Here is a 23,108-nt window from a genome sequence, read left to right on the forward strand (position 1 = left end):
TTAAATTTTTTTCTTTTGTGGTAAGTACAGTTAATTCAAAGCTTTCTCCCTGCTAGCAGGCTTATCATAAGAAGACAGAGCTGTGTTCCATTTTTAACTATGACACGGTTAACATTTAACTTCCTACACCTCCTCCACCACCACAGAATTTGTCCCGGTGTACGTTTACTTTTGAGCACCTTCATTGAAACGATGTGTGAACTTCGTTTGTTCTCTTACTTCTTCCACTTGTATTTCTGTTATTTTGTTTGCTTTATGTTTTGTTTTCTCTAGTTTTTGCTAAGATATTCACTATATGTGTTAGAGAACCTCTATAAATTGGACATCTCTTCACATATTAGTAAATGTATCAAGAAATGCATGAATTTTAATAAAAATAAAGTTTTCTTGTATGTATCAGCTCAAAGTGGCTATAGGTAACAGTTATAATGAAATGAAGATTGATTATAAATACTACCTGATCCTTTCAATAGAAGTTTTTTTTTCTCCCAGCCTGTTTTGTTTGTATTAAGTTTAGAATATAGTCTTCTTTTGTGTCTGTGAATTGATGGGACACTTTTCAAAACTATGCTTTTCTGGATGGGCTAAAAAAAAAAGAAAAAGGCAGCACAGTGAAGTGATGAAGAGCTTGTGCTCTGTCTAGAAGAGACCTGGGTTTGAATCTTGACTGTATCTCTTGCTGTCTTTCTGACACTGGGAAGATAACTTCTCAGGGCCCAGTTTTCTCATCTGTAAAATGATTACAATAATAATGGCTACCTTATAGTGGCATTGTTAGTGTATGAGATAATACATGAAAAGCACCTTGGAAAGGTAGGCTAAGTAATATTGGTCAAGTATACTTTAAGGCAAGAACCATTACTTGAGATAAGATGGAACATTTCTTAATAATAAAATATTAAACCTACCAGGAACATTAAAACAATATATTAATTCAAAATTTTTCAACAATCAGTAACATAAACTCAAAATTGACAGAACTATAAGGAGAAATAGTAAGTTTTTAACACATTTCTCTCAAACTGATAAAACAGGCAAATCAAAATCAGGAATAGTAGTGAAGATTTGAACAACTAAATTAACAAATTTAGCGTGTATTACAGAAATAGAGTATTGAAGTGAGAAACTTTGGAATATAAATTCCTTTTAAGAGCACAGAGCTTGCTCTCAGAAAAATTACCAAATGGCCATATGCTGGGCATTATAGCAAGTTACAAGAAAGTATTGCACTCATTTAGAGCATGATATCTGAACACAATGCAATTAAACTATAAATCAGTACAAAAAGATAACTAGAATATTCCAATATGCTTATAATTTAAGCAATGCATTTCTCATTTGCTTATGGGTCAAAGAAGAAATCACAATGGACATAGGAAATATTGTGATGAATTGTGATGGAAATAAAAAACAAAACTTGTTTGTTGGTTATCAGGAATAGCAGAGTACAGACCTTCAAAACCTACTCTTCTATAAAAACAGTGAGAATACCAGCAAAAATTGTCAGAATCAAATTCTTAACCAGGGGTATGCAACAATCTGAGGAAGGTTTTTTTGCCCCCAGTAAATAGTATTTTTATTCTCATGTCAAAAAAGTATTTCTAGGGAATTCCCTGGTGGTCCAATGGTGAGGACTCCATGCTTCCACTGCTGGGGGCCTGGGTTCAGTCCCTGGTCGGGGAAGCTAAAATCCTGCAAGCTGCATGGCGTGGCCAAAAAAAAAAAAAAAAAGAGTGTTTCTATGATATGCATTAACAATACAAAAATATTTTGAATATTGCAGTGGTCTTTTTTTCTCCCAAGACTTCTTGCAACAGTACACTAGAATATTTGATTTTTGGATTCTGAGAAGCCAGTGGCTAAAGTAGAAACTGAAGGCTTTTGTTGAGGGGTATGTGTGGGTACGGGGATGGCCCTTTTTCTTTGGATCCAGGCTCTGTACAGTAAAGAGGAGGCAAAAAACAACTAAGTTAAATTAAAAAATGATTTGTCTTTTAAGGCTCAGGATTGAAACTTGGCTTAGAAATGGGTTAAAGTAGGCTGTGGTGAAAACCCACTGTTCCTCAGAAAATTAGCTGAATTGCAATATGAACAGTAAGCTTTGTGATGTGTTAACATGTCCTTATTCCATTCCAACTTCTCCAGCTCTGCAAACTAGTAGCCTACAGTCATGGTAAAAACCAGTAGCCTGGCAGCCAGGGGAAGGGACAAAACAGAGTTGGAACTCTTTCAAAGTCCCATTCCTGGAGAACTGTCATTATATGGTATGTGTGGCAGTTCCCTGGAAACTCTCGCTCACAGGGGTTGTGTTTGTTAGAAGTGACTCAGAGTTTGTCCAGCACAGAAAGCCTCTCTCTCCGGTGTTTTTCATAAACAATTATCTGCAATTGTTTAACTTCACAGCTACCTGAGGCAGCAGTAACCGTTGGGGCAAACAGGAAGCTAATCAAATACTTAAAAGGAAAAGCCAGGGAATGAGATGTTTGTAGGGGACTTTGAGAAGCTCCAGCATGTTCCTGGAAATCTAGAAGATCATGTACACGGGCAGGGCTGTGGGTATGCCAGGGAAGACTTGAAAAGGCCCTATATGGCCACCTCCACTTGGTATATTGATGTCTTGAGCAGGTAGACAGTGAAAGCTAAGGCACAGTTGTCAAATGCCTGCCTGGACATCGAAGGCGTGCCCTAATATACACACATAGAGCCCCTCAGCAAAGGCTAGGAGACTTACTGATTGAAGTCATTTAAGGATATCTCTGTCTAATCCTTACCTGACCAGTAAGCTAATCAAACAGGGATTTTAGTGGTTAAACACAACCAAGAATTCAGAATTTACCAAATTAGTTCAGTAACAACAAAAACAGCAAACAGAGAGAAAAGAAAAAAACAAAACAAAACCCCTGGGTTGGGAGATATCTGATTTAGAATTGCCAAATAATATTATTTAAAATGTTCAGCTTTCATAAAAAAAATAAAAACATGAACTAGACACAGAAACAAGAGACTGTGGCGCATAACACAGGGAAGGAAACAGCTAATAGAAACTGTCCCTTTTTTGGATAGATTTCACATATAAGTATTGGATATTTGGGTCACTTCGGTTATTTTTTTGTCCAATGGGAGCATCAAAGTTACTATTGAAGCCTCTAGATTTCTTACAAACATAAATCTCCCTCCCGTTTTTCCTTTCTGTAGAGATGAGGAGGTTTCATTCTAGGTAAGATCTTGATATGATTATTGATTATTCTGGGTAGAATGAGGCCTAATCTCTACAGAAAGGGAAGAAGGGAGAGGGATTTTTCTGTTCAATTGCAATGTTTTTCTATATATGATCATTCAAAACTCAGAGATTTAAAATTAGCAGGATGAAGGGTCATCACAAAAATCATATCAAGATTCATAGGGTATTTTCACTGGGGATTGGGCTCAGAGTTATATATCCCTTTTATTGTATAGTCCTTTTTAATTGTTCTCAACAGCAATGTGAGACTCTGAGACACAGGAATTATTATGATGGTTTTAAGGATATAACTAAAATGATCCTATCTCTGAATAGAATGGAGACAGACAGATGACTGTGCTTGGAGCCCCATCACCTGTCACGGGGAACAGAGACCAACAGCAGGACAGACATAAGATCCCTGAGGCTCAGAAAATTTCTCCAGTGGCCTTTTACTCCTTTTGAGCCCCTTAGGAATGAGCTCTACAGTTCCTTGGGGTTTTCCTCTTCTCCATTCTTCCTCTGGTCCCTGCCCAAAGAGCTATAAAATTCCTGATTATAGCACCTCAGGCGTTTAGTAATGTCAAAAATTCCTTATTGCTAGTGTCAATGTCCAGGGCTACTTTTTTTTTTTGCAAAATGGTGGTGGTTTGTAAGACAACTATGGCCTTTGGAATTTACTGTTCATACTCTTGAAGTAGTTACGGAGGCATAGTGAAAAGGTCAGGCCAGTTCCCATTTTGCATCAGGCAGCTTTATGACAAAGTCCTGTGAGTATCAGACTATGATAGCCAGCCGTATTCATTAAGACAATCCTTTTTATTTTTGTAAAACATAAAATCCAGTTAAAGTAGCTTGTCTGTTATTAAAGAGGCCCCCAGCAAAAGGGGTGGTGAGACAAAATGCTGCCATTCCAGTATGCTGTTGTTTTGCATTTCCAGTAATTGATGTCCTTTGCTCAGTAGTGACACATTATTGAACTTTTAAGGATTCCGTTATATCAGTATTGGAGAGGGATTAAAGCAATGAGAGTCTGCCAGTGTTTTAATCATTTTTTCCTAACTTTGGTCATAGCTTCTCCACTTTTAACAACTTTGGGTTTAGGCCCTTCTGATTTTTCCATATGTCACTAAGCCAGATGATTACAAGCATTTGTTTGACCTACATTTCCTTAAAAGTTCTGTCAGCTGAAGTCAACAATATCCACTAAAAAGTAGCTTTAAGTGTCTACCTGTATGGCTGGATAAAAAGAAAAATAGAGCCCCTGTCTTCCAAGGTCTTCCACTCAAAGATTGGTAAGGCCAATACTGATAGACATAAAAAGCACATAAACCACTTTGATGGTGAATTTTATGGCATGTGAATTATGTGACAGTTTTTAAAAGTGCCTAGACTTTGAAACAAAAAATGCATAAATAACATTCTAGGGGTAAATACAAATTATGGAATAGTTATAGCAAATTAATAATGGGAGAATTTGGTCAGAGGATTATTAAGGGGGAATTTCTTTCTACTTCGAAATTCATTGAAGAGAGTGAATTATGAGACCTATTTGAAGGGAGAACAGAGAGGCTCTGGAAAAAGTACAATCTGGGCTTAAAACATAACTGGCAAGAAATCTGGTAGATGATGACATTGTGAAATGAGTCAGTGAATTTGAGCGAAGTGGAGAATGAGTGGTACTCATGGATGCGGATTAAGAAGGCAAAGAAAAATAAGAATCTACAACATACATTTTTCTTCTGGGTTGTGCTGTTCTGTAAGTGTTTGGCTGCTCTTTTTCTAACTCTGCATTGCTCATGGCTCCCTGAATGGGTCATTGTTCGCCCACACAGGGCTTGACTTTAAACCCACTCCTGCTCTCAGAGGCATAGGTGAGGCATTGGTGTGGCTCTGTGCCCTTCAGAGAAGCCTTGTTCTTGTTCCTTAGAAAACATCCATCAGCAAATTGATGATGGGAGGTGGCCCGTCAGCACAGACCCCTGTAGAAGTCTTAAGTGGCAGAGTTTATGAAGAAACTTTGGCCTGAGAGCCCCTTGTAATTGTGCTGAGCTGATGGTGCCAGACCTAAAGCCTGATCTTGTTTTATTTTCCACTAAAATGTAGTGTTTGAAGAGAGACCGATTTTAAGTAATCAAATGTTTTCAGTTTATTAGGGATGGTGTCCAGTCATTTGAAAAAATAACCAACTGACATCCCATTCTGTTACATTAAAATCATGGCTTTAATCTTCTGGGAGAAGCAGAACCCTCTAGACCCCCGTGAAATGTTTAATCATCACATCTATTACAGACTGTAAATTTAACATCATGAAAAGCCCGACTTAGGCATAATTTTCTTCTTTGATTGTTGTATTTTTTTTTTTTTTAATTTTAAATTACCAAGGAACCTCAAACCAGTTACCCAGCTATACGTTAGTGTGGACGCCAGCACCAAAGAGAGCCTGAAGAAAATTGACCGCCCGCTCTTCAAGGATTTCTGGCAAAGATTCCTCGACAGTTTAAAAGCCTTGGCTGCAAAGGTAAGAATTATGACATCTTAAAAAAAAGATTTTTTTTTTCTTTAAAAAAAAAAAAAAAAGACTAAAATCTTCAACTTTTTTCTAGACTTCCACTTTTATTATTCAGTAAATATTTATTGAGTTCTTCTTAAGTTTCTAGCACTCTGCCTTATATATATTATATGTCCTTCATGTATTTCAGGAGAGAGGTGCACACTCCCAAAGCTAATTAATAAAACACGGGTAAGCGCGGTACATAGCAATCCTAGAAGAGGTGTCAGCAAATAGTATATGTTTAAATATGAAGTTAATTTTCCTGAATTTCTAGAACAAAATTTCCTACCCAATAAGGAACTCAACCCCAGAATGTCCGACCCCAATGTCTTTTCCTGCAAACAGTTGCTCCTTCTTAAGTCTTCCTATTCTTTTTGACCTAAGGTACCTTCTGGTTCTTCTTTTCCATTGGCCCCTATGTCGATAGTTGGTATTTTCTGTTAGTTCTACCTCTTCTTCTCTTGCAGCCATTTCCCCTTTTCTGTTCTCTTTGCTTCTACCCTGCAGTTCCTCTTGCTTTACCCAAATCTAACTGATACTGACAGTCACTACAGGAGCTTAAAAAATTACAGTTTCCTATTCCTAGGGGGATTTGAGAATCTGCATTTTAAACATCTCGGGTGATTCTTGATGTGCAGCCAAATACATGGAAGTCACTGTCCCAGAAAACCTGCCTTTCTCTCCTTTGCCCGGCACTTACTGTGGCATTCCCACCCTGTCGCCGTCTGGCTGCAGTGAACGTTTCCAGACTCATCATTCACCATGTTGCCCAGGAATGCTACACGTCCCTGCTTGTCTTGCTGTTTCTGCAGGTGTGCCCAGCACTTGTCCCGAGTCGTTGGTTACCTCCTCAGAACTTAGACTGTCCTTTCTTTCCATTTCTTCGACTTGTAGAAATTCTATGCAACCTTCAAGTCTCAGCTTCATTATTACCTCTACTGCGAAGCCGTTTTCAGTTGCAAATAGCTGCCCCTGTCTCCCTTCCCAAGTTTTATATCTGTAAATACACTTCATTTCCTCTGTTTTATCCTAGCTTCTCTCTCCCCAACTGGACTCCTTACTCATGTCTGAATTCTAACACAACATATTTAATGGTATTTGATAAATGTTTGTTAAAAGAATGAATGAGTGGAGACTCAACCAGAGCTCTGTAGTAGTAAGATGTACTGTACACATTTTCTTGACTTTTCAGCTGATCAGAACCGCCCCGCACCTCCCCCCTCCCCCCTGCCCCCCGTTTTTATGCTTGAGAAGTTAAATCAGTGCCTTTTTTGGTGATTAACACTGACATTATTTAAGACATTCAAAATAGGCATTGGTTTCTGATCTGTCTTGGATTATTTATAAAGCTAGCAAGTCAGATGCTTTTTGGTTCCTAAATTTTCTTCGTCTCTGGACTTCACCTTCAGCTGTATCCTCATTGCTTATTGCTGAAACAGGAGATACATAGCATAAAAATCAGAACGGATTTAGATGGAAGTAAACAGCAGGGGCTGGCAGTCTCAAACACATATGAGATTGTTATCTAGACCATATCCTGAGTCGGAGTGTGGAAGATGAGAAATAGGCATTAGCAGAATGGCTCAATAGCCTCCTTTTTGCCTTTTGGCCAAAATTTTCCATAAAATGAATTCGTGTCTTGAAGTTACAAGTAACCCTTTGGATGTCCAGTTCAGTTGTAAGTACTCTGGATTGACTCGTTGATAGTAACGCACTAACTTAAAGTTCTACAATATTTTCTAACCCATGAGCTTCTTACATATAATATCATAATTGTGTCCACGTAACTCTAGTTGAAAAAGTTTCCTTGGGCTGTTTAAAGTAGCTGCTCTCAGATTAGGGCAATTGCTCTCTAAGCATTTTGTAGCAATTAGTTTATGTTTCTCATTCTTGTATTGTTTATACTGTCATTTAAGAAAGATCTGCAGCAGGAAGCTGCTGTCAAAATAAAAAGTTTTCTTTAAATTAACTCAAGCTATGTTATTTCCTTTTGAATGTCTGATATTATTGGTACATTAGATACTATCAAGAAAGGTTGACCTTACTGCTGTATAATACTGAAAAATAAGACATTTATGTTGTGACTATACTTATAAGCTAGGGTCAAATATATGATCACTATCATCTGATAATCATTTGAGTTTTTAAATGAAAACTTTGAAATTAAATTGATATTTGAGATGTTTCAATTAGAACATCCATACTATTATCTTCTGTTACTTGTTTGAGCTTTTAGTATACCTGAGCAAGAAAAGACATTTGAGGAGAAAGAATTTCTTAAACTTTATAAACAAAGAAATCTGATTTTTCCTAAGCTTTTCAGCCTACGTATGATCTAGTACCACCCAAAGTAGAAGAAGGTAGCATATTTTGTTTTATTACTCTTGGCAAGTATAAAGGTTACATTTCAAGATTTTTATCCTTTGTCTAAATGTTCCTTTTCAAATATGAGGGGAGAAATAGATTGGTATTTGAGTATGTGGGGCTAAAAAGCAATTCCATCAAGATAACACAGCATAAAATGTGTTAGCTTCAATTTCTGGACATGACAGCTACTTGTCAAACAGTCCTTTTTTTAAAAAAATAAAAAGAAATCCGTCTTGTGCAAGACAGCACTGCCTACCTTTGGCACTAGACTTTTTTTAAAATAAATTTATTTATTTATTCATTTACTTAATTTTTGGCCGCATTGGGTCTTCGCTGATGTACGTGGGTTTTCTCTAGTTGCTGGGAGCAGGGGCTACTCTTTGTTGGCGGTGCACGGGCTTCTCATTGCAGTGGCTTCTCTTGTTGTGGAGCACGGGCTCTAGGCGCTTGGGCTTCAGTAGTTGTGGCACATGGACTCAGTAGTTGTGGCTTGCAGGCTCCAGAGCACAGACTCAGTAGTTGTGGCGCACAGACTTAGTTACTCCGCTGATGTGGGATCTTCCTGGGCCAGGGCTCGAACCTGTGTCCCCTGCATTGGCAGGTGGATTCTTAACCACTGCGCCACCAGGGAAGCCCTGGCAGTAGACTTTTATCAGCAGTGTGACCAGATGTGTTTCTGCTGGCACATTATTATGCCAAGTTGAAGATCCAGCAGGAAATGGAAGTAATTAATCCTTTTCCACGTTTGAGCAATGATACTGATACTCTTGAAACCTCATGTTTGAAAGACAGAAATAATTTCCCGCATTACATATTTTTGGGTATCCAAAATGAACTTAGTTCTATGGATGTGAGCATGCATTGACCTGATGTTGTCAGAGGAATGTTGTCTCACTGTTAAGGGCTTATTGTACATTAATGAGATGGCTCTGTATCTAATATTTAAATAAACCAAAGTATCCATGTGACCGCAATTGGCAGTTTTTAAAAAACAAATGTTTAATATTTGACCTTATCTCTGATTATAAAAATTACACGTTGAATATAGAAATTTGGGGGGAAGTAAAGAGAAATATAAAGAAACAAAGCAAGAAGCTACCTATAATTCCAGGACCTTGAGGCAGCTACTACTGACGTTTTGAAGTAGTACTTCTAGTTAATCCTTTGAGGGGGAGAGAGTGATTTGTTTTGCATATATGATTCAATTTTATATGTTGCTTTTTGTTGTTGTTAACACCGGGTCATGAGCATTTTTGCATGCTATTAAAGTTTCTCTATGACCTTCAGGTTAAAGACAGCATAGTTTTTCATCAGTAACAGTGTAAGATAATATATATACTGGTCTCTGCCCCCAGTTCCCGGCACAGAGTTCCTAAAGCCCTTGTAACTTTCTAAGTGATAAGAGCGTTAGGAGCATCTTTTATTCTAATGAGGCACCTTGGAATTTTCAGCACCCCCTGCCCCCCCCACCCCTCTCTAGAGAGGGGAGATGGGCTGGAAATGAAGTTAGTAATTGATTGTGCCTGCGAGAGGAAACCTCCATAAAAATCCCACTAAGGGGTTTGGGGAGCTTCCAGGTTGGTGAACATATCCACCTATCAGGAGGTTGATGCGCCCCCAACTCCATGGGGACAGAAGTGCCCGTGCTCAGGACCCTCCCAAGACCTCGCGTTATGCGTCTCTTCATCTGGTTGTTCATCTGTACCCTTTAATAAACTGGTTAACCTAAGTCAGTGTTTCCCTGAGTTCTGTGAGCTGCTCTAGCAAATTAATCAAACCAGAGGAGGGGGTTATGGGAGCCTCTGATTTAGAGCCCATCAGCCAGAAACACAGGTGATAACCTAGACTTGGGACTGGCCTCTCAAGTAGGGTGTAGTGTCAGAATTGAGTTAATTTGTGGGACACCAGCTGGTGTTGCAGAGAATTGCTTGGTGGGGGAAAATCCCCCGCACATTTGGTGACCAGAGGTGTCAGAAGTGAAGTGTTGTGTGTGAGTGGTAAAGCAGACACATGGGAGAGAAGACTGGGTTTTTCCCTCCTCACTCAGTTTCCTGCTTGTTGGCCAGTATCAGGGTCTCGCAAGAGTGTGTTCCAGCCTGCTTCTTCATATCGTGGGGGCCTGAGTGTAAATCAGGTTCCTGTCCTGAGCACACCTGAGAGGGGGCCTTGTGCCTCTGCCGCTCTCCAGTTGCAGCATGCACATTTTGTTACTTTCTAACATTTCTAAAGTCAGATGGCCAGAGATGGCATGTCATATTTAATTGCTAGCATTGTTACTTTCATAAAGGAGAGACATAAAATGATGGTACATAAAATAATTGTGTGTCTTACAATCTAGAGTATCTTAGAGTCAATGAAATAGCCTATCTTCTTCCCTCCCTCCCTTTTAGGATAAGCTAATCACCCCTCCATCATTCTGACTAGTTCCCCTGCTTATTGGTCTATTTGGTTTATTTCCACCTCCCCGTGGTGATGCCAAAGTCTTCTCTTGAGCCTTAGTCCATCTGGCTGTGGTCTGGATATTTGTTTCTTATTATTATCTTTTCTTAGGCTTTATCTTGCCCTTTACCTTTATCTAACCTGTGTGTACCCTCTCTGTAGGCATGGATCTTCCAGGGTGTTGATTTCACCCATCTTGGGTTTAATGCCATTTCACCCTCCTCTGGTTGGCTAAAAGGGTATTCTGGTTTTAGCCACTTTTGAAATCAGACCAAGACTGCTGACCTTGATCTCTCCCATGGTGTTTTCCAAAGCCAGTGCCTACGAACTGTTTGGCTTCCCCCAGCCCCAGAAAATTCCCTAGTAAATAGGTTTTCTCCAGACCTGACTTCTGCCTAAGCTTATTAAGGAAAGATGAACGTGTTGCATCTTAGGTTCATGTTGAGACATTAAGTGATGTCTAGTAGATCATTGCTTACATGACTTGGGGACTCAGAGGAATGTTGGAGTGTGAATATGTAGATTTAGAAGTCATCTCTGTAGCAGTAGATTGCAGGTGAAGGCAAGAAAGTGGATGGAATTATCCAAGAAGTGTCTAAAGAGGGCCAAAGAAGGAAGCTTAGGGAAGACAACTTTTCAAGCTTTCAAGATGAAGAGCGTATATAGAGAGTGACTCTGGGAAGAATTTGATAATGGTGTTGGTACAATCCCATGCAAGTATTGTGTATTACATACAATTCAAAGAAACAATGAGTTTTCATGAAGATATTGAGGGAAGGTTAAGGGGTGATGAAAAAGAAACTTGGTTTACCAGTTGGCTTCTAATGACTGTGTCAAAAGAAGTAGAATACAGTGTTTTGCATAGAAACCATTGTGTAGTGGATCGAATGGAAGGATGGAAGTGGGGAGAGTGAACAAAAGATATTAACATAATGAATATTAACCTTTTGAACCCAGAGCAATAATATTGTTTAATGAAGAAATTAAAGGCATTTCCTTTTATGAGGTTAAACATTAGATAACCATATCTGCTAAAAACAAGTTAGAAAATAAATATTCCCATAATGAAGAAAATAAGATGACTTACACGCCACCAGAATTCAAAGGTAAAAACACTATTACTATAGTGCTGTTTTTCTTCCAGAGTTTATGTGTATATAAGTGTGTGTGTATTTTAATTCATGTGTATATAAGTGTGTGTGTATTTTACTTATAAAATGAGATCGTTACATATTTTTACAACTGTACTTTTTATTTAAAATATCATGAACAACTCTGTCAACTTCTGTCACCATACATTATTTTGCCCATTCTTGAACTTTTACATTTATTTTTGATTTGACTATTTTTGACCTTTACACAAGTAGAACCATTTATTATGTATTCCTTTGTGTCTGATTTTTTTTTTTGCTCAGTAACCTGTTTGAGATTTCTCCATGATGTTATATGCAATAATTCATTCATTTTAACTGCTATATAGTATATGACTATACAACAAACTATTCAGTGTTTCTACCATTGGTGGACATTTGAATTGTTTTATGGTTTTCACTATTATGAATAATTTTTATGGACATTCTTGTAGATATATGAATATACCTGCATTTCTGTTGGGTAAATATGTAGACCGGAATTGTTAGATTACAGGGTAAGTGTACATCCCACTTTAGTAGATACTACCAGTTTTCCAAAGTAATTGTACCAATTTACATTTCTACCAGCGGTGTGTGAGAAGACCAGTTGTTCTACATTCTCTGACCTCCCCCCCACTTTAAAATTTAGCCATCTTCATTGTTGTTTAGTGATATTTCACTGTAGTTTTAGGTTGCATTTCCCCAGTGAATACCTTTCAATTTGAATACTTTTACAGATGCTGATTGGACATTTGGCTATCCTTTTTATGTGAATTATGTGTTCAATTCTTTTGTTCCTTATTTATTTGGATTATTGTTGATTTTTTATTGACTTGTAGATGTTCTAAAATATATTCTGGATACAAGAGCTTTGTCAGACACATGTTTTCAAGATACCTTCTAGTCTGTCTTTGCCTTTTTACTCTTAATGATATATTTTGATAAACAAAAGTTCTTAATTTTAACAAAGCCCAATTTATTAATTTGTTGAAGTTTTATGGTTAGTGCTTTTCATGTCCTGTTTATGAAATCTTTGTCTACCCCAAGGTCATGAAGATATTTTCTTATTTTTTTTTGTAAAAGCTTTATTTTTCTTTCACATTTGGGACTATGAATCATCTCAAATTAATTTTTTTTAGGGTAATTTGAGGAGGGTTTATTTAGTAAGGGCTTAATTATAAAAGTGTATGGAAGGAATAGGGGAACCATTGGAATTGTGCCAAGGATCCTGGGGCCAGCAGCACCAGAGTATTACCATCCGCACAAGTGTCCAACAACAGGGGGATTGATTGCTAATATGAGTGGCTGACACTCACCAAATATTGGGTGGAGAGAGCTTTAAGCTTCCCCTTGTCCGTTTTTGCATTCTGATAGAAGTTTAGGGCGTATTTCTGGGCAAAGCTCTCAGGGGATACAGTTTTGGTAAGAGGGAGCAAAGAGTTAATTCAAAACTCTTGTTTATGCTTTTGCCCATAGGTAGATGAGGACTAGGTAGGCTGGGAGCTGGTCCTTCTTGGGGGGATTCTCTGACCTGGGGAGGCCTAGCTAGACCAAAGTACAGCCCAAAGGAAGGAGTAAGTGGTTTGGGGCAATTCTGCTGAGGGTCTGAAGGACAAGGTCTTGTCTTGGGGATACCTTTTTCTTTTTTTTTAAGGAAAAAAAAATTTTTTTTCAATTTTATTGAGAAATAATTGACATATATCACTGTATCAGTTTAAGGCCTGTAGCCTGATTGTTTGAGTTACATATATTGTGAAATGCTTGCCACATCCATCTTTTTATGTTTTTATGATGTTAATTAGCATTCTTTTACTTCCACTCAGAGAACTCTCCCTTTAGCATTTCTTGTAAGGTGGGTCTGGTGGTGATAAACTCCCCCAGGTTTTGTTTGTTTGGGAAAATCTTTCTCTCTCTTTCTGTGTCTGAAGGACAGCCTTACGGGGTATAGAATTCGTGGTTGACAGTTATTTTCTTTCAGTATTTTGAGTATGACAGCTCATTCTCTCCTGGCCTGAAAAGTTTCTGTTGCAAAATTCACTGATTGTTTCATGGGAGTTCCCTTGTGAGTTCTCTTTTTTCTCTCACCACTCTTAAAATTCTTTCTTTGACTTTCGACAATTTAATTATAATGTGTCTGGGTGTGATCCTGTTCAATTCAACCTATTTGGGTCCTTTGGGCCTCATGGATCTGGATGTCCATTTCTCTCCCGAGGTTAGGACGTTTTCAGCCATTATTGCTTTAAATATACTTTCTGCCCCTCTATCTTTCTCTTGTCTTTCTGGAATTCCCATAATGCGAATATTGTTTATTTTCATGGTATCCCATAATTCCTGTAAGCTTCCTTCAATTTTTCATTTTTTTCCCCTTTTTGTTCCTTTGACAGTTTCCAACGTTCTGTCCTCCAGGTTGCTTATTATTTTGTTTTGTTTTCTTTTTTAAATGCGCGGTGAGTCTAATTTTGAAACTCTATTGAATTCTTTAGTTCAGTTATTCTATTTTTCAGTTCTAGGATTTCCGTTTGGGTTTTTTTGATGGTTACTGTTTCCTTGTTGAACTTCTCATTTTGTCCATGCATTGTTTTCTTAATTTTGTTTAGTTGTCTCTCTGTGTTTTCTTGTAGTTCACTAAACTTCCTTAAGAGGATTATTCTGAGTTCTTTGTGTGATAGTTCATCAGTCTCCATTTCTTTAGAGTCAGTTGTTGGAGCTATTAGTTTCTTTTGGTGGTTTCATATTTACCTGATTTTTGACGATCCTTGGTTCCTTACATATTTTTCTATGCATTTGAGTAATTGGGCTCTTCTTCCAGACTTCACAGGTTTGCTTTGGCAGAGACAGTTCTTCACCAGGCAGCTCAGTTTGGGTTTCTGGGTGTGTCTGCTAGTAATGTCCTTGGGCAGCTGGGGCCTGCTACTCTGGTCTGTTTTGGGCGAGGCACTTGTTTGAGCTCTGAGAATGGGGATGGGGGCAGTGTGCCACTGCCTGAGAAGTTTGTATAGGGCTGCTGGCTTGGTTCCCCACACAAGTGAGGCTGGAGGAGGGGCTCCAAGGTTGCCTGGATTCTCTGATCAGGCTTACTCAATGGTCCTGACTGTGTACTATATTCTGTAGTAGATGGGGCTGTGAATTAGCTTCCCTGCCCTGGCAGGCCAGCCAGACGGGATCCAGGTCCTGTATAGCTGGTTGTTTGGGGTTCTGAATCAGGCCAGAGTGTGCACTGAATTTCCTGGTCAGGGGAGGCCATCGGTTTTGCTCTGCAGATCAGGGAGGCATGGGCTGTGCTCTCTGTTCAGTGCCGCTGTACATAGGGCCGTTGAATGGGCTGTGCAGCTTCCCCTGTGCTCTGGTCAGACTCCCTGGTTGGACAGGCTGAAGGCTGTATTCAGCAATAAGTGGGCCTGTGAATTAGATTCCCAGCCTGGGTGCAGCAGGAGAAGAAACTCTAGAACTGGTAAAGCTTTTTGTTCTCACACCCCAGGTTTCCTGACTGAGCAGGGCCATTGGCTTTGGTCTGCAAACTATTGGCTCTGCCTGCCCGCCTCTCCGCTGGAGTCCTTCTGGGCTGCACAGCTTTCAGGTGTTGTCACCAGCCCTTCTGGTCAGATGAGGCTGGAGGACACTGTCCACAGTGGATGGGATTGTGATTCAGCTCCTCGCTTGGGCACAGGCAAACCGGGCTCTAGGGCAGCAAAACTCCTTGTCTGAGGATCCGAATCAGGCAGATCTGCCCCCCGCCAAGTTCCCTGGTCAGAGTGCGCCCTGGGCGCTCTGCAGGTGAGCAGAGCCGCTGGTTGGGGTCACTGCCTGGACACTGCAGGTATGAAATCAGTCTCCCAAGATCCACGTGCTGGTTGTTGCAGGCCCCTCCCCGCTTCTCTGTGACTGTCAGATTCTGAGTGTTTGCACCCGAAGATTCCCTGCAATCCCCGTGGTGCAGTATCAGAGTAGGGGCTCCCACAAAGCGACCCATTTTGCTGGGGGAAGGGAGGGTGCTGCCTGTCCCCGCTGGGTTCTCTTTTCCTATTGGAGGAACTGGAGACTTAGGAGACCCCACTGTGTGCTGCTGCACTACCCTGGGGGAGGGGCAGTGTGGTCAACCTGCAGCCCCTTCTCTTACCTTCTGTCGCAGTCTGTCTTGGTCTCTGTGGTGCAGGGGGTGCTTCAGCCTCACCCCCGTGTTCTAGAATTCTCTCAGTGGTGTCTTGTTTTTGAATAGTTGTTAGTAGTTCTTCTGAGAGGGAAGTGAAGTCAGGAACAACCTGTGTTGCCCTCTTGGTGATGTCACCCTCAGATACATTTTTATATATGGTATAACGTAGCAAGTCAAGGTTAATTTAAAATTTTGAAATCTGGTACTCTAGGTCTTCCAGCTTTTTCCTTCAACATCTAGTCATCTTTCTCTTTGTGAATTCTGCCTTTGGGGATGTGTTTAAAAAGTCCTCACCCACCTCTCCTGGGTTATAAAAATATTTATGCATATTTTCCTGTTCTTTCATGGCCTAATTTTAAAAAACTTGACTCTTTAATCCAACTGGGATACAATTTCGTATTCACTTTTATTTAGTTATCCAGGATCATTTATTGAATAATTCATCCTTTATGCATTGACATGATAAGCTTATTGTATACTGAAACTTATATCAGTGCCAGTTCATTCCAAGGAGATGCTATATGTGTTGATTTTGACCTTTTTTTCCATTAACAGTGTGTCACAGACATTTTTTCCACAGTAGTAAATGTAACACTTCAGCACTGTTCTTATTGTCTGGGTACTGTCTTATTCTGTGGGTCTAACAATTTAATTTGCAGGTCTTGTCTTTGGTGGCTTTCCCTTTCTCTCTCCTCCTCTTCTTCCTCCTCCTCCTCCTCCTCCTCCCCCCGAGTCTGTATCCAGCACTTATGTGCCAGCGGTGCCTTGTGCTATCTTGTAACACGCCATCATAGTGCTTACCACGGTGGGTTGTGATTGCTTAGTTAATTGTCTTTCTTCTTGCAAACTGAAAGGTCCTGGAGAGAAGGCACAGTGTATGTCATGTCATTTTTGCTCATTGTTGTTTTCCCAGCTCTTATCACAGTGTGACATACAATAGCCACATGATAAATGTTTGGTGAATGAACAAATTAGATTTATCTCCTTTCCTTTTGATGTATATTTCATCGTTAACCCAACAGTCTGTCTTGTGTAGCAGTTAAGAGCTTGGGATTCTTAAATAAGACTGCTCATGTTGGAGTCCTGTCTCTACCACTTCCTGGCTAATATTGGTCAAGAGACTCAGTTTTCTCATCTGTAAAATGGGGTTAATAGCAGTGCTGCCCTCATAAGGTCTAGATAGAAACATCTAAAAACATCATGGGGTGCTTGTGTTTATGTTTTAACGTATAATGCCCTCTATCACCAATTTTGTATGTATGATTAAATATTTTGGAGATGTAAAAAACAGTAAATAAGACGGTAAATACTAATATAACTACTATCTAGCTTAAGAAATAAAACATTATAAATTCAGTTGCAGTCCCTATGAACCTCTTTTCTTTCATATTTCCTTTCCTTCCCTCTATTTCAGAGATAATCTGTGTCCTGTATTTGGTGTTTATCATTCTATGCTATTTTTATACTTCACTCTATATTTATAACTTTGTAAACAACAGAGCTGTTTTTCATATTTTAAAACCGTATATAATAGTATCATCATAGCATTCTGCAAGTTGTTCTTCTTTGAGCATTAGAAAAAATCAAATTTGCCATTTTAACTATTTTTACATGTATAGTTCAGTGGTATTAAGAACGTTCACATTGTTGTTCAACCATCACCACAGTCTGTTTCCAGAGTTTTTTATCTTCCCGAACTGAAACTACACACCCATTAAGCAATAACTCCCCATTCCCTGCCCCCCGTCTTTTTATTGTTTATTTGTTTAATATTATATTTGTGGATTTACTCATGCTGATACATTTAGCTTTTGAGACACTGTAAGTGCTCTGTAAGCATTCCATCTTATAAATATTCTACAATGTATTATTCATTCTCCTGTGGATGGGCATTTGAGTTTTTCTGAAGTTTTCAACTCTGCAGTGAACATTATTGAAAGTGTTTCTTTGTATACACGTGCAGTAGTTTCTTTAGGGTCCATACCCAGGAGTGAAAATTGTTGGATTGTAGGATATACACATCTTCCATTTAACTAGATTTTTTCCAAGTACTCAGGAGAGTGGCTTTGGAGACTAGTGTATTTGAGTTTCCATTTTCTGTCCTCACAAATACGCGGTATGGTCAGCTTTTTAAGATATATACATCTTCCATTTAACTAGATTTTTTTCAAAGTAGTCAGCTTTTTAACGTTTTTAAGTTTTAATGTATTGCCATGCTTTTTTAGGTTTTTCCAGTCTGATGGATATGACTTGGTATCCATTAGGACTTGTGGTTTTATTTTACGTTCCTCTATTTAGTGGGGTGAATATCTGTGTGATGTCCTCCACCACATGCAGGCTTGGCTCTAACCCTGGTCACCTTGCACCTGGCGGAGTGCTCTCCAGTGGGCCATTGCTGCAGCATGTGTTCAAGGTGGTAAAGTGTGGAAGATGTTATTAGTTGGATAGTCAGATGCTCTTGCTATAGTGAACTCCTTCACTGGCGAGAGTCCATCCTGATTCTCAACATCGATAGTACTACCTAGACAGTACATACATGGCCTACTGCGTTCTGGGGCCACAATGCCTGTGTTTGAATTCTGGGTCCACCCCTCAGAGCTCTGTCATCTTAGGCAGCATCCCTGTGCTTCAATTCCTTTATCTGTAAGATGGGGATAAAGGAGCACTTACCTCACAGGCTTGTTTTGAGGATTAAATGAATTATTGTGGAAAGTGCTTACTGGAATGGCCTATAAAACAGAGTAAGACTTAATAAATGAAAACTCATTTATAAATCTCCAAGATGGTTTAGTGAGAATTTATAATCTGTATGTCATGTTGAGGACTTTATGTCCTCAGTTTTAAAAAAATATATATTCTTTTAAATAGAAATTATTCAGCTGACTTAAATTTATATCTATTTTGAGTATGTACATTTTAAAGTATTCTGAGTTTACCTGGTCTCTGCTTTGAATGTTTATTCTCAAGACCAGAAATTGTTTGTTTGTTTATTTTAACTCTGTAACTCTCTCTAAGCAGGAGAACTTCATTGCAGAAGGGAGGTTCTGAAAATAATTTTGATACAAACATCTGCAGTACATAATCTTCCCTTTTGCCTTACTTCATATGTATTTATCTGTGGATCATTTTTTATCTTAAATTTTAAAATGGAACAAATGTTGGTAATACTTGAAGCAAGTATATATAGACACATGCATACACATATATGTGTATACACGTGTATGCATATATATTTTTGTGGCATCTCCATATTTATTTACATATATGTATAAAGTATATATAAAATATATATTTTTTGCAGTAGCTCCAAATAAAAAAATGTAAGTTCCCAAACACTGGAAACTGTAATGATCACCATATGAAAAAAATTCTGTTTCCCTCTTAGACTTATCTTCATGAATCATCATTTTGCTTCATGATCTGTTAACGTTAGAGGGATAAGATCCCTTGATTTTGCCTGTAGACCTCATAAAAATACCAGTCAAGCGTCTTGTTTCTTTCCTTAAATATTTCTCAGTTGTATAATGGTGTATTTAGGGATAAGGATAGTTCTGAAAAAAAGATTTTTAAATGAAGTCTTAAAATAAAGGTAATAAATTGAATAAAGTTAGGAAAGTTTAAAAAGTACTGAATTTAATGAAAATGCTACTACCAATCATTAAGAAAAAGACCAATAAAACAATAGAAAAATAAGCCAAAGATAAAAACCCTTAATGGAACATGAAATGCAAATGGCTTTTAAATACAAATAAAAATAACAGTAAGGAAACAAGTACTCTCATATATTTCTGGTGAGAATACAAATTGGTACAATCTCACCTTTGAAGGACACTTTTTTTAAAAAAAATATTTTCACTTTTTAAAAAAAAAATTTTATTTATTTATTTATTTATTTGGCTGCGTCGGACCTTCGTTGCTGCGCGTGGGCTTTCTCTAGTTGTGGTGAGTTGGGGCTACTCTTCGTTGTGGTGCGCGGGCTTCTCATCGCAGTGGCTTCTCTTGTTGCAGAGCACGGGCTCTAGGTGCATGGGGCTTCAGTAGTTGTGACATGCGGGCTCAGTAGTTGTGGCTCGTGGGCTCTAGAGCGCAGGCTCAGTAGTTGTGGTGCATAGCCTTTGTTGCTCCGCGGCATGTGGGATCTTCCCGGAGCAGGGCTCGAACCCGTGTCCTCTGCATTGGCAGGTGGTCTCTTAACCACTGTGCCACCAGGGAAGTCCCTTAAGGACACTTTTATGCTGTCTATTAAAATAAAAAGTGCATGTGCCTTTTGAGTGAGCAGTTCATATCAAGTAATTAACCCTGAGACATACTTCCATCCACATGAAGTAAAATATATACAAGATTATTCATTGTGACATTACTTATAATAACAAAAGATTGGAAGCAAACTAAATATCCATCAGTAGAGATTCAATTAAATAAATTACAATATGCACCTATACATTTGAATTCTTTTTGACTTGAGCGTCTGGAGGTGGAGGGAGCTTTTTGGCTGTTTTCCTCTTTGCACCTTTTCAGAGTGTTACTTATTTTCAAAAAGGATAACCATCAAGGAGCTGCCCCAAGAAGATAATTTTTTCTAGGGAAGAGAATTGTCAAAACTTTTATATTCTTCTTCTTTCTAGAAGTAACAGACATTATTGAAACTTGAGTAAAGCAGAGAAGGTGGGATAGAAGCTAAAAAGCTCCTAGCAGAGAGCAGAAATTTGATGGATGTCAGATCATAGTGGGTTATAGAGAGTAGGTATTTTAATTGTCTCATGTACAAACATTTTCATTTGGAGCTCTTATTTCATCAACATTACACATATTTGTTTTTCCTAACTATTCTAACCAACACGTAATATAATTTCCCAAGACTTAACACTAGTAATTAGTCATCTTAAACATGTTATTTGATCACCATTTGATACAATGTTTACTAAAAAACATTGAGTTTTTGGGACTTCCCTGGCGGTCCAGTGGTTAGGACTTGGCGCTTCCACCGCACGGGGCACGGGTTCGATCCCTGGTTGGGGAACTAAGATCCCACATGCCAACGTGGCCCCAAAAAAAAAATTTTTTATACTCCATCTCCTGTTGTTTTTGTTTGTTTGTTTTCCACCCGTTAGAAGCTTTCAGGCAGTGATTTTTTCTGTAGTTAGTGTTTAGTCAAAGTATTTGATTGGAACCTCACGTGGGTCTTTGTGGTCCTCGGAAAGTGAGCATAGTGGAGGTATGTGACTCCATCATGGCACCATACCAGCTTCGTGACCTTGGCAAAACTACTGAGCTCTGTAACCTTTGTTTTCTCACCAGTTAAGTGGGATTAAAGTATTGATAGTTCATGACTCACCAGATTGTGTTGAGGGGTTAAATGACATAACACAAGTAAAACTCGTAGTACATTGCTTGGCACATGGGTTCAATAGTGTTAGTGCTATAAATTGTTAAAAAAATTAGTTCTGATCTAAGTAGTGATCATTTGCCTCTTAAAATAATTTTTGGTTACAAATGATTCTCAACACTGTGGAGACTGTTTTTACTGCATTCATTTCAGCCACCTCTTACTTCGAGCTTATTATGTTTCACGTCCTGTGCTAGGCCCTGGATATAATTATATCTAGGATGTGGTCTGAGCCCTAGAAGAATTGCAGTGTCCTGGGGACAAATACAGGCATACCTCACTTCACTGCACTTCGCTTTACTGTGCTTTGCAGATATTGTGTTTTTCACGGATTGAAGGTTTGTGGCAACCGTGTGTCGAGCAAGTCTTTATTGGCACTATTTTTCCAACAGCATTTGCTCACTTTGTGTTTCTTTGTCACGTTTTGGTAATTCTGGCACTATTTCATACTTTTTCATTACAATTATATTTGTTATGGTGTCTGTGATCAGTAATCTTTGTTACTACTACAACTAGCTGAAAGCTCAGATGACAGTTAGCATTTTTTTTTTTAAAGATTTATTTATTGATTGATTGACTGATTGATTGCTATGCTGGGTCTTCGTTTCTGTGCTAGGGCTTTCTGTAGTTGCGGGAAGCGGGGGCCACTCTTCATCGCGGTGCGCGGGCCTCCCACCATCGTGGCCTCTCTTGTTGCGGAGCACAGGCTCCAGACGCACAGGCTCAGTAGTTCCGGCTCACGGGCCTAGCTGCTCCGTGGCATGTGGGATCTTCCCAGACCAGGGCACGAACCCGTGTCCCCTGCATTAGCAGGCAGACTCTCAACCACTGCGCCACCAGGGAAGCCCACAGTTAGCATTTTTTAACATTAAAGTATTTCTTAAGGTATGCACATTTCTTGAGACATAATGCTATGCACACTTAATAGACTAAAGTAGAGTGTAAGCATAACTTTTATATGCACTGAGAAACCAAAATTGCAGTGGTCTGGAACTAAGCCTGCGGTATCTCTGAGGTCTGCCTATAGGCAGATAAACAGACAGTTCCAGCACATGGAGACAAGTGCTGGGGAAGGAGCATGCACACGGTCAGGAGAGACCCTGGGATCAGAGTTGGGAAGGATCTATATTACTCAAAAAATAAGAAGTAGTCCTAAAGAGCTAGCTCTCCACAGGTTAATAATGCCTAGCACACCAACAGAGTTTTAAAAAATCTGTTAAATAATTCTGTGGTTCTAAAAACACTCAATTAGTCATTTAACTGAAGCTGGAAAAGTATATACTAATTACTTTTTTTGACTTATATTGCACAAAAACATTAACGATAGTTGTATAACTGTGAAGTCATGGGTGACGTTTAACATGTTTTCCAGGTTTTTAAAAAAATAAACAAAATCTATGATAATATCAGAGTGGAACAATTTATATTTTATCTTTAAAATTTGCTATAATTTTATATAGGTCATTAATGTAGCAGTGGATAATTTATCCAGTAGAAGTTTCTAGATCCTGATGGCCTAAATAGCCAAGTACACAGAGTAGTATTCATTTCGGGTGGATGACTTTCAGGGTCAAAACTTTCTTTCTATTTGAGAAAGTGTCTTTTACATGAAGCTGGCTGTGTATTAAGGTCAGCCCTGAGTAGATTGTGGCTTGAATAATAGTGAATGATACTGACACACTGCAGCTCAAAAAATGAGAAATGGTTTTAAAGATTTGGCTATCCACAAGTTAATAGGGTTTTATCTACCCTTTGACCTTCGATTCATGTTATCGGACCGGCTGAAGGATATAGCAAGAGACATCTCTTCCAAATACAGGCATACCCTACCGACCATCTCCCTGTCAGTTGTTGGTTTA

At 38.9% G+C, this 23,108-nt stretch overlaps 1 protein-coding gene across 2 annotated transcripts in view; it reads left to right on the forward strand.

Moving 5' to 3' along the window:
- Positions 1-23,108, forward strand: part of LOC132349231 (S-adenosyl-L-methionine-dependent tRNA 4-demethylwyosine synthase TYW1) — a 206,533-nt gene that overhangs the window by 78,526 nt on the left and 104,899 nt on the right. For both annotated transcript variants that reach the window (XM_059897473.1, XM_059897472.1), the window contains exon 13: positions 5,606-5,741. In XM_059897473.1, coding sequence (XP_059753456.1) covers positions 5,606-5,741 — 136 coding nt within the window. The remainder of the gene's footprint in view (positions 1-5,605; positions 5,742-23,108) is intronic.

The sequence above is a fragment of the Balaenoptera ricei genome, chromosome 15 (assembly GCF_028023285.1).
Source record: "Balaenoptera ricei isolate mBalRic1 chromosome 15, mBalRic1.hap2, whole genome shotgun sequence".
In the NCBI taxonomy this organism is placed as follows: Eukaryota; Metazoa; Chordata; class Mammalia; order Artiodactyla; family Balaenopteridae; genus Balaenoptera; species Balaenoptera ricei.